Source organism: Athene cunicularia (genome assembly GCF_003259725.1).
Source record: "Athene cunicularia isolate RWA chromosome 8 unlocalized genomic scaffold, athCun1 chr8_part1, whole genome shotgun sequence".
NCBI classification, from domain to species: Eukaryota; Metazoa; Chordata; class Aves; order Strigiformes; family Strigidae; genus Athene; species Athene cunicularia.
In genome coordinates, this window is record NW_020799109.1 from 14,920,619 (window position 1) to 14,933,376 (window position 12,758).

The 12,758-nt window shown below is 39.5% G+C and overlaps 1 protein-coding gene across 32 annotated transcripts in view; it reads left to right on the forward strand.

Moving 5' to 3' along the window:
* ADGRL2 (adhesion G protein-coupled receptor L2) overlaps positions 1-12,758 on the forward strand; it is a 393,248-nt gene that overhangs the window by 308,678 nt on the left and 71,812 nt on the right. For all 32 annotated transcript variants that reach the window (XM_026853639.1, XM_026853640.1, XM_026853642.1 and 29 more), the window contains one exon: positions 12,271-12,484. In XM_026853639.1, coding sequence (XP_026709440.1) covers positions 12,271-12,484 — 214 coding nt within the window. The remainder of the gene's footprint in view (positions 1-12,270; positions 12,485-12,758) is intronic.

Consider the following 12,758-nt stretch of genomic DNA (forward strand, 5'->3'; position numbering starts at 1 on the left):
AAGGCTTGATGTCAAAAAGGGCAAGATTGGGCTCACAGCAATTATGGCAGAGGCATACTGGTTTCCTTGACAACCAGATTGAGGATTCTTTGTGATTTATTATTTACCACTTCAAACTCTCATTCTCTGATTTAATTAGGGAGAGGGATTTCCATAAGTCCCCTCCTTTCCAAATCTGAATACCCCCGCACTATTCTAACGACCAGCTACACCTATCCCAAATCTATGTGGCTCTAAACCAGCTACAAATTAGGCTTGGCATTTAGCGTTTGGAATTTTAGACAGGTTGCTCAGACAGCAGTTAACTGAAATTCAGTGGATATTATGTTGGGTGATGACTTGTTAATCTGCGTTTGCTAGCAGGGATAATAGACATCTTCACTTACCACCTCCCCTTCCACCCTCTCTCAAACTCCCCCCACCCCCCCAACCCCATTTTTTCAAAGGCAAGTGACTGCAACAAGTGATACCTCTCAATTGTCCTTAGAGCTACGGGAAAGATAAAATAGTATCTGCCAGTGCCAGTTTCCCTTGCCTGGCCAATTCACATCATTTTTTCCTTGAAGGCTTTATTAGCAATACATCAGCCACTGTTGTGTAAACAAAGAGTGTATTTTGATACTGGGTAAGTTTTTTACTGCTAACGGTTAGATAGCTATTTTAAACAGAAATCCTCTCCTAAAATGTGGCTAAAGATGGGAAGTACAGTTAGTCTGCTCTACCCTCACATGTATTTCAAATATGTATTTCCCACATTTATAAAGCATTGGCTGAATCATGATCTACAGGGCCTGTTCTAAATTTAGTAATTCAGAATAGAATTTTGAACACAATAATATATATAATAGAGATTTTTATTCAAATGTCATTGGCAAATCTGTATCATTATATATCAAGACTGAAATTGGGTCCTCCAAAGGGCATTTTGTCTGAAAGTACTTTCCTGGGTTGCATATTTTTTATTTCATATTCAGCATGAGGTGTCTGCTGCATTTAATAAAATAAAATGAAGGTCACAGAAGATCACTAGTCTTCCCATAATGTGTCCCAGTAGATGACTGGAAAAAGGTAGTGATTGAAATGGGTTGAGGATCCTCTGTGCAGACTATATAGAAAATTTGTGTCTTTTTTTTTTTTTTTTTTTAATTATAGGGAGGAATTTTAGTTTTAATTATGTTTATTTCACTACGTATAGTCTTTCAGCTGTACCACCCCAGTTTTAATTTCAAAAGTTTATACACGTTTTGTCATCTTTGCCACAGGGAGTTCCTGAAGTGAGTCAATAGGTGTTTCTCTTCCCTTGGTGGGCTGACGGTGAAAGCTCATTGAGTCAATAGACTTACAGTGACCTAAACACTGTTGTGTCAAGTCCTAGCTCACTAATGCACCAGTGCCCCATTAGGCTGTTGAGGGAAACTGACTGCTTGAAGATGTTTCTTTAAAATGGAGTAGTCTAATGAAGCTCATTAATGCATTTTTCATTAGAACCAGAATATTGAGTGTCCAGGTTAAATTCTAAGGAATCTATCCTGCACTCATTGAGGTTAATGACAAAGCTCCCAATGATATTAGTGATGCAGGATGAGAACTTAATTGGGGTAATTAAAATTCTGCTTACCTAAAATTCCCTATTATTTTCAAGTAGGTAAAATATTGCAAAATTACTACTATGAAGAGTTGTATAATGTTGGATCTCAACACATCCTTCAGAGATGACAGCATTTCAGTGGGAGATAATAATATTTCATAATTTTGCATTTGATTCATAAAGTACCCTTGTAATCTTGTAGAGGCTTGTGTATGTGAAAACTGTAGTGAAAAATAGGGTTCTCCTTGGTTTGGGAGTTCAAACATGGTCTTCAGTGTGTATTTAAAGATAGCATGGGCCATACATTGCTGAAACCCAGTAAGGGTCTGTACTTCAAATTCAGCAGTGGCAGAGACAGAAAAGGCACTGCAGCAGTACCGTGGGATTGTGTAAACTGCAGAGAATAGTTTCATTAAATGCAGCTTGCTTTGCGGTAGTGCAGACTTGCTAAAATCGCTCTTTGCACCAGAAGAAAGGCAGCTTGCTTACCGAGGAGAATAGATAGAATAGCCAGCTTTAATGCTTTCCAGGGAGTCTAAAGCCTCCGTTATAAATGATTATGTCAGGATGCCTAATTTAAATAGTTACCCTAACACCTGCTCATTCCTGCCTCCTTTGGACACCCCTAACCTTCTCCTTCCCTCCTCGGCGGCCCCGGCAGATTAACAACTCCCTCCTCAATTACGCTGCCATAACGCCTGCTTTGATCACACTCTGAGCTCGCTCTGGAAATTATCTTGATTAATAAAATCCACCGCTGTAGCAGAAACAACAGTGTAAACGGATCGAGGAGCGGAGGAGGGCCCCCGTGGGGGCGAGGGGCGGCAGCGCTGCGGGACCCGCGGCTCCGGGCGGCCCCGGGGCTCCCTCCCGACCCGGCGGCAGGTCAGGAGCGTCCCCTCCGACCCGCGGAAGCGTCCGCCTCTTGGTACACCTCAATAATGTGTCAGGGGAACGCGGCACTTTCGGTAGGGAAGTGTTGGTTTAGGTGGTGTGGAAAAAAGTGGAGCGATCAGGTCTTTTATACTTCGTAGCTGCCTCCTCCCAATACTTGCTTTAGACGTGTAGGGAAAGGTTTTCTTACAAGCAAACTGTGACCTGGCACGGTGAAGCACTATGCAAAATACATTAATTACTGAGGAAATTACCTTCCACATCTGTAGTAGTAGTGCATTACTTCTGTCTTGCTGATTATTGAGCTTATACTCGAGCATCTAACGATGATTTTTTCCCTGGTCTGGTGCGGAGCTTTCCGAGTCCTTTATTATTGGTTGCATTAAGATCAATGAACAACTTTGGAAGTACAGTCTTTCAGCTATTAGATGTGGGCTTCTAAATAGAAGTAATTAGCAAATGCAAAGTTTTCCTTTCTGCGTGGTGTTACAGTGTGTATTCATCCCTTTTGTTACTTTCTAATGTAAATAGCATTAATTATGGAACTCTTATCACATCATTATGGAAAATTGTTTGCTTTCTGTTTTAGCACTCAGAGAGAGATTTCAGGGATCCTGATTTTTCATTTATTTCATTTGAGCACTCGTTAGCTGGTTCTTTAAAAGCTGAGAGCATTCTTGCATCCACATTGTGACAGTTGGCAGGGGACACAAATTCCAGGATTAAAAACCAGAGTCCAAATACAGAAGCCCTGAATTTGAGTCCAGGTGGAATTTAGCTATGCTGTCACTTATCTCCCTTGTCTTTAGTGTTTGCAATGAGGCGTTCCTTTATAGGTGATTAACAGCAGCTTAACAGGGTAGCAGAGGTGCATATTTCCTTTATTTACTCTGGAAATGGTACCTCTGTTGCCATTCTTATTCCCTGCTGCCCGGGGAGCATGTTAGCACTGCATATATTCCTTAGGACTTCTAAAATTACCTATTTAATTGATAAACAATTAAGTAGTTTTCCTTTCCTCATATATTTTATTATTCAGAGGATGCTCTCAAGTATCTATATGTAGGCTCGTTCTATGATTCCCAGAATGTGCCAGAACCTTAAGTATGTTGTAAAAACTATATATGGTATATCCCTCTCCTCTCTATAATAGTCTTTTAGAAATCCACAAATATTTCATAGAAGGCAAGGTCAGGAAGAAAGCCTTTCACTCTGACAGGCATTTTCCAAGATTGCTTGCTACTCTTGTCTCATATCTATTTGTGGGAATATTTGAAGTGACGGCACATTTACCTTAAAGTACATTCATCACATTGCTTTTTCTCCTTGTTTTCAAAAGGTATGACTGTGTATTTTGGTTTATCAGTTTCATCGGCAGGGTCTTGACGCTTTATGTTTCCAAGGATTCTTCTTTCTACTGAGTCCTCAGAAATGTTTCAGAGGCTATACTGAATGAGAAGGGGGATTGCTGCGCTATTTGCATACTCATAAACACTCTTTAAGTGGCTTGCCATCATTAAAATTAACTATGTCATTCTTCCACTGTAAATTATACTGTGACGATTGACTCCATGCCATCATTTTATTGAAACAAAAGCGAGTATATGAACTTTTACATTGTTACTTGATGCCATTTCTAATGTGTATATAATACTGTTTGTAAACAAGAAAACACCCCCTTTGTAATTTTACAGCTGTGATCTCAAATATTACCATGTGCTAGCAATCATACAGTATTTTTAATTACATCTGTGATTTTTTTTTTTTTAGCACGAGGGCTGTATTTGGTATTTTAAACTCTGACACTTACAGAATAGCATTTTGTTTAAAATGAGCCAGAATTATCAGGGTCCAGTTTCTACATTTTAGTGAGATGAAATGTTTTGCTTTCCTACACCAGTTAGGGTACAACCCATTTAAGAAGGTGCTGTACACAGCACACCAACATATCACCTGCTGGAATGACTTAATTTTCACCAGTGCACATATTCCCAAGGAAATGGTATATCTCTGCATGGTTTTTATCAGCCTCTGAGGTAACAAGGCTTTGAGTTTCTTAAAGATGAGAATAAAAGCATATTTCTTGTGTCAGCTGTTCACTCTGAATACTGCTCATGGAAATTACCCTTTCTTCCTCTTCCTCTGCACCTCCTCAACGTATGGTTTCTAGTCAAAAATTATTGAGATAACTGGAAATATAAATTGTTGTCAAAATACATTTTTAGAGAAAATAAAAGAATATTTATTTTTATTCAGTTACCAGTATCCTGTGCAGAGGAAATAATTCAGCGGGAAATCCTGTTGACACAAGATTTCTGACACATCAGCTTTTGTGTGTCTTACCTCCCTGTTTCAGAGGTTGTTTCTGATTCAGAAGCTTCTCCTTCCTGACAGGTGGTGTGCTTAGAGAGTTCACAGTTGGTAAACTGGAGATAACCTCCAGGAGGGGGATTTGCAGAGACCATGGGACTTACTTGCCTTGAGAAATTTTGAAGATGCAATGTATTTAACGGCAAGAAAGAAAAGGGTAGAGTGCTTTTTGCGAGCTGGCAGAGGATCAAGTGTGTATGATGTGAAGGAAAAAAGGAAGGAGATTCTTGCAGCCTGAGAACAGACATCTGGCTGGCAAAAGAAAAGAAATCTCATTGACAGATGAATACTCTTTCAAACTGGGATAATTTTAGATCAAGAGGGCAAAGTTTTGCTCTCATGCATACAGCTCCCACTGAAAGGAATGAGAAAGGTGCATGCATATGAGAATAAAATTTAGTTCTAAGTGAGAACTGAATAACACACATACACTAGATATTTAGACTTTTATGTTTAGATCACATGGTTTCCATCTGCCATATGCAGGCATTGCTAAAATGCTGCCAGGAACCAGGCTCTGGTTTGGTGACTTTCATTAAAGGAATTAGTAGTTTCTATCCAGTTTCAGTGTGGCTGGATTCAAAGTGCAGAAGCCCGTTTTCACAGTTTAGCATTAATTAGCACTCTTGTGGCAGCCTCAGCAGGGAGGTGAAGGATTAAATGGGCATGAAGACCAAACTATCTCTTTTCCCATAGTGATGATTCCTTCAAAATAGGGTTGAGACATGATGGACTAATGTGGGGTTGCATGCATGGCTGCTGTCTGGGCTGTTCCTGTTCCGAGTGATTGAAGGACTTCTGTCTACAGATCTGTCAATGTAGCGCTCTCTTCTCTCCTGCTATTTAAAAAAACCCAATGTGAACCCTAACCAAAACACAGTCCAAAAAACCCCTTAATTTTGTTACCTTGGAAAGACATATTCTTGCCCTTCTGAATAAGGAGGGAGAGCTGTTTAGGAGAATTCAAATAGGTCGGTGCTAGCTGGACACAGGAAGGATCAACACTGTTACATTAAAAGGCTGAAATGCTGCTGCTCACTTCAGGTTTTGCTGAATCATTCAACAAGGTGCAGAAAGCAGGTAAGCCCTGCCTTTTTTTTTTTTTCTGAAGACAGCCTCACAGGGATATTTTTGAGAATTGCATGGAGACTGTAAATGAAAATTGTAATAAGTTTCAGTGAACCTGGAAGGCAGGACCCGTCCTTGTGTGAGTCAGAGGGTGTAACTCAGGCTTCTGTCCTGAATTTCATTAATCAGCCATGCTGTGCTTTATGCTTATGTACACTGAATATTAAGTATATAATTACAGAAAATTACTTGCAGTTGTAATTCTGCTGCTCGCACCAAACCTTTAAAACCACTAAAATTTGACAAAGATTTTTAAAATTTTAATTTTTTTAAAGACTAAATCACAATTTAATGAAATTAAAAAATATTTATAAAAAGCCTTCATTAGTTACTTACATTTCTAAAAGCTTTTATTGGTAGTAATTCATATTTCTATTTTGTAAGAGACGGGCTTTCAGATTTTAGCCGAGTAATTAAAATCTGAAACAGTGTGTCTGAGAAGCAAAATTCTAGAGACCAGTGTTAAAAATCACTCCTCAGCTAATTAATCCGATGAAATAGTTGCTTTGCTTCAGTGCAACTTAAATGGTCAAGTCTGTTCCTTAGGACTTCAGGCCTCTGTTAAAAGTTCAACTAATGAACATACTTTCATGTACTGTGCTTTGAGTTAATACCCTATTTATGAATGGGTTAAAAAAAATAAGGAAGACGTCTCTTACTAGAAAATAGATGTCCTTCACTCAATAGTCCCTTTTCTCTAGATGTCCCCTCCTTCCAGCATCTTAAATGAAAATAATTAATATATACTGAAAATGGCAAAGAATACAGCTGTAGGAGAATATTTTTGAAATGATCGCTTCCTGCCTAATTCTACCCCGACTCAACAGTCGGGTTTTGTCTGCCAGGCTGCAGCGCGGGCTGGCTGTGCGCTGGCTGCTGGGTTTCCCTGAAAGAAGAGCTGAGTGCTGTGAACTCCAGACCTCTATGCAGTATCAGAAGCTCTTACTGTGCCACTGTAATCTTTTAATAGACATGCTTGCCAGAATGACTTTTTTCCTTCAAAGATAGAATTAGAAAGTGCAGTTGTCACTTAAATTGCCTCTATCTTTGTAGTAGTTGGTAGTGATCTGCTGACCAGGATTGGATAATTTAAAAGCTGTTTAACAAAATAACATGCTTGTCTGTGTGAAATATATACAGTGCTGAGAAATGGGGAGAAGTCTCCCTTGACAGAGTTTGTGGGATTCTGTAGAAACTGCAGAATGTTAAGGCTTTTCTGTAGAATTATTAAAGCTTAGCAGAGCCCATGTTGAGTATTTGCATGATTTTCAGATGGCAAAGTATGTTCAGCTGTCTCTGTGCACCCTTCGTGCATGCTCGTACACATTTCACTGGGAGTGAGGAGAAGGATTCTCAGCACAGTTTTTGTCGGGCTTTGCATTTGTTGAACACATATTATTGAAATGCTGCCCAAGATGCATCACTATTTCTTGTGTAGAACTTGAATCATCATGTTGCATGATTTGGTAAAATAAAAGAGATTGTGAAAGAGATAACTGTAAACATTCTGTTTGAAAAGATGTGCTCTTTTCAGAAGACCTTTCTGTTAGAGCCAAATAACACAAGAAGAAATATTTCCTTGCTCTCAGAGACATATATATTTATTTCTGCAAAGATTTGTTTTGGATTCTCAGTTCTTCCAGTATCTGCATTCTTTGAAATAATTTTATAGTTCCATGTTGACTTTCTCTGTGCTTTAAGTTTTAATCAAAGGTTCCTTGCTTCTGATGTCGAGGAGTACTGATGTTAGCCTGTTTACATTCCACTATTTTGCCTCTGTATAGGGTGAACATTCAAATGTGGTGCTGGCTTTTTGCTTTTATCTACCAAAGTTGGCACACTCTCTTATTATTGACAGCTCAAAAATATGGTATGCTAGTGGGCAGGGTGCTGTGAATTATTAACTTTTCTTTGCACTTTGACAAATTTAGGTTATCTTTCTAAAGATAAATCATTTCAATGAAGGAACCAAGACAGCAGAATGGTGAATAATTGCAAACTTGTATCAAACAATTTTTAGCTAAATGTGAGCTTAAGGTGTTTCTGAAACACTGTTCTGAGTTACATTTCTTTCATACAACTTGTATTTTTTCATTTCATAGACTAAAGTATGAGGAAAGATTTTTGTGATGTTTCATTTAGATTGTTTCCCCAGTGTTTTTCTACACAGATTGATCAATAAAGCATTAAAGAATGTATATTGCCACTAAAAATGCCCTCTACCTTTATTTTCTTAGAAAAGTGATTTTGCAAAAGCAGTTTATTTTCTTCTTTCAGTAAAGGGCCTGCACTCAACTAATTTATCAGCAGATAAAACGTGCAGGAAACGCATGCTTGCCAGGAAGTTTTTCTATAATCAAAATGGTCAGCAGGACAGAGACCACACTCTTTTTCTCATTAGGTATTAATCTTCTGCCATTTTTGGGGAAAAAAAAAAAAAAAAAAAAAAAACAAACACCAAAAAAAAAAAACCAAACCCACACAACACTGATTAATGTATACAAACATAAATGAATCAGAGGCAGTGTATGCTGCATTTGGTAATAGACGCTTACTTGAGTTAATGTTTAGGTTGTGCTGGAAGTCCCAGCCTGGGCACCAGAAAGGTCTTTGCAATCAGGAAGCACTCTGCGTTCTTGGGTGGCAGACAGCAGGAGCAGTGTCATCCATGGCACAGTTTTCTTTGAAGCAATTAGCAGGAGGACGAAGAATGTTGATTTCAACTGCAGGAGGACAGCCAAACAAAATAGATTTATGCAAGGTACAGTAAGACAAGCAGCAGGTTGAACACAGGTTGGTTAGAAAATACAGTATCGAAAATATTCTTGAGGAATTGCATTGGAGATACAAAGTTACCAGTGACAACAGTAATTATTGACAGAGCCACATACTTACTCTAAAAAGCTCTGAAATGATGTAGAGGCAGGCAGTAGCATTCAGATGCCGGTCGTGCAAACTTCCATCCTGTGGCAGTGCATCTGTTTATCGGGAATTATCTCCTGAATGTAAATGAATTTCAGTCCTTAGTCATTGCACCTGTTGCCAAGAGGTATTTATTCCAATCACTTGCCTAAAGCGCAGGGAGTTATTGCTTGACGTTTTATAGCTCCAAAAAAAGCTGTCGTTTCAAAATCATTTGTTCAGAGAGGAGAAAATGGAGCAAAACAGTTCATTTTACCCTAAGCACTGCTATTTGGCAGTATTCACATTTGCACGGCACAAAGCTGCAATATTGATTTTTCGCTCACAGGGCCTCCCACTAGTTCTTGCTTCGATTGTCAGGGTTGCAAGATGGATTGAATTACACTTTGCTTGTTGATACGCTTATTTTTTCTTTGTTGATAGGAAAGAATTACAAATAAAGCTTCAGCATAAAGATCACAGCAGCTTTGTTAGTGGACTTTAGATTTATTTATTTCATTTAGTTAAAATTCTGTCTGCACCATAGAGATTCCTTAGAGCAGGCTCCCCACCTAACACATGCTGCATTGTTTTGCTTTATTACTTGCTACTTTTGCAATGTAACACTTACATTACAATCTCAGGTGTGTCCTCTGTTGCCTGTGAAGTGATCTAACCTTGCTCTAGTATTTTTAATGTTTCTCCTAATACAGAACTTCTCGTAGATGCCTGCAGGGGAAAAAACTGCAGGATAAAACACATTCATAGTACTTATAGCAGTTGCCGTAGATGATGAAATAAGATTTGCAGGCAGCTGATCTCTGTAACAAACTGCAGAGGTCTTGTATTTGAATTCAAAGTATTTCTTAGCAGAAGTGGAGACTGTGCTGCAGGATCCGCAGTGAGAGTTCTGTGCTTGTCACAGGTAGTTTGGTGTGTGTTTGTCAGCCCTGGCTCCATAACAACCCACACGTCTCACCTGCTTCTGCACACACACTGCATGCATGGCCACCGATACCTCAGCGGCTCTATGCCACGCACCCCCACCCCTCCCCGCCTCCCCTTCTGCAAAAATCCCCTTTGGACAGCTGAAGCTGCTGTTCGCCTCCTTGCTGATCGAAACCCAAAAGGTGGGGGGGAGTTGGGGGCAGGGGGAAGAGCAGCTGGACACCCCTGGTCAGGCCATGGCAGTGATGCACGCTGGTGGAAGCCCTGCAAAGTGCAGGAGATAAGAGGTGCCATTGCCGCCAGCTGGAGGGATAAACTTTATGTGGATGGCATTCAGTTTGATGGGAGAGGTAGGATGTAGGAATGGCAGTCACTAGCAGCATTATATTTGGTCCCACTGCATCTGTCATGATGGTAATTAATCAAAGGAGCTGCTGTATGCTTGTGTGGTGGAGGCTTTGTGTGTACCCCTCTCTGTGCCCATTTCACGCCCTCACTGAGCCGTGAGCAGCTTCTGTCTTCATTGTATTAATTTGCTGCATGGGAGGAACATGTAGGGTGTTAATGTGATGGATTCGTGTTTTAGCTTTTTCTAGCTTTCAGCTCATGATACTTCAGCAAGCCTCTAATAATAGTGTTTGCACTTGGTATGTGCAGCCAAACCAACAGCCAGGAGTGAATTTGAGATGGAGCTGTGGTGCTTTCCACAGGGATATGGCTTCTTCTATTATTAACAAATACTAGAGCATGTTGGCAGAGTAACAATACTGGTTTCATGTAGGATATGGTTCCACAAAATGTGAATTGAAGGCAGACCTGGTTGCTGCGCTCTGGCCTTCCCCCTTCCCCTTGTGCAGGGATGAATTCCCACCCAGCCAAAGAGCTCGTCATCTGAGACCTCATCAGTTCTTCTGCAGCAGAGGGAGGTTAAAGTCAAACCAGCCCCTTGCATGAGTTTACTACATAAGTTGGACAAAAGCTGGTGCTGGTGCAAAGTGTAAGGCAGGGATGTGCAGGCAGAGAAGGGGGCAGACGGGAAGATGAGCTCTGGTTGCCAAGGGAGCCACATCTTGACACTGGCGTGATCATTGTCAGCAGCTCTTTTTTGCAGTCCTAACAGATAATCATCTTCATACAGTAGGAGTTTTAATCCACAGATCTTTAATTCAGTAGAAAAAGTGACAGCATCTGGTTTGTGTGAAAATTTACTATCAAGGGGTTATCTCAAGTTGTTCTTTTAGATCCTTGCTTCCTCGCCTCTTCTAACGCATCACACTTCTTGAGAAAAGTTTCTTTGCCTTCAAAACACTGTAGAGCTCCATATACTATTTCTCTTTGTTGTCACAACTTGTCTCCAGCAGCCTGAACTGAAATATTAATGGTGTTGTGCTACTGTATTAGGATGATTTTTTCAAAGGAGGAAATACCTGTAATTCTGCTGAAAATTTAGAAAGTATGTACTCTTTTAAAGAAATAGGTATTTAGCACTACCATGTTTCCCATCTTGTCTTCCAAAATGCAGTAATGCACTCATTTTGTAAGAAACAGAAATACTCTCTGTTACAGATACATCTTTCTGATTAAGTGTATTTTTTGCATAAAGAAATGTCTGTGAAAGACTAAATATCTGGATGAATATCTGAACCACTGTATTTTTCTAAAGTATTTCATACTGCTTCATTAGAGAAGTTAGCTATTTTTAGGAATTCTCCCATGCAGAAAAACATGTTAAAAATGAGAATTCGGTGGAACACGTACATCGTTTTTGGGAGGGATGGGGAAATTTTATACAGTACTCATCTGCAGTGCTGATCATTTATATATTTGTCCAAAATCTTAATCTGTCTCTGGGTTTATTTATTTAAAAGGCACAGTAAGTAGCACTGAGGTTCAACTCGGTAAAGTATCAGCCATGTATATTACACCTGGTGGCACAAACATGTCCATGCTGGGGACAATATAGCTAAGCAAAAGAAACCTAACTCTTCCTGGAGAAAAGAAGATACAAATTAAGAAAGACTAATGAAGTTGGAGCTATGGCTTTGTTTTTTTTCTTGGGTTTCTTTTTTAAAGTAACTTCTGCATTTGCAAATCCTTCCTGCTCTGCTGCTTCCCACTTTCTGACATGGCCTGTCTGACTGTGCCCAAAGAGGGGAGAAAGAAGCAATGTAGACATGCAGATAGGTACCACTGTCTACCCTGAGAAGGGTTAGAAGTAAAGAGAAATTTCCTCCTTTCCCAGATTAAGGACACAGCAGTAGTGGCATAGTGATGTGACAGTTTGATGAAAAATTCTTTTTCACTTAACATGGTACCAGGTCAAACTGTTTAACTTCCTTTAGCACACTGATGAGAGTTAGGGCCTATGTGGCAGAAAAAGAATAGTCCAGTGCAATATATCCTTTAGGCTAAATCCCATATTTTTCCTCTTTTTCTTTTAGGTTTCAGCAGAGCAGCACTACCATTTGGTTTGGTTAGGAGGGAGCTCTCCTGTGAAGGCTACTCTATTGACCTTCGGTGTCCGGGAAGCGATGTTATTATGATAGAAAGTGCTAACTATGGACGGACAGATGACAAGATTTGTGATGCTGACCCTTTCCAGATGGAGAACACAGAATGCTTCCTTCCAGACGCCTACAAAATTATGACACAAAGGTAAATATATATAATTTTGAGGACTAAAGAGGAAAAATGCCTGAATTAATACTGTAAGAGGCACATACTGTAAGAAATGATGAGTTGTAGTTGCCAGTTTGCTATTGAGGTAGTATTATTTCTATTTAGTAATATTAGAAGGAAATAAAAGCTACCAGTTGCAATAAGAGAGTTGGTTTGTTGTTTGGTTTTTTTGTTTTTTTTTTTTAATTTATTTTTTAATTCTGTGAGCAAAAGTTAAAAAGCAGAAAGATAGCTTCAAGGAGAATGGACC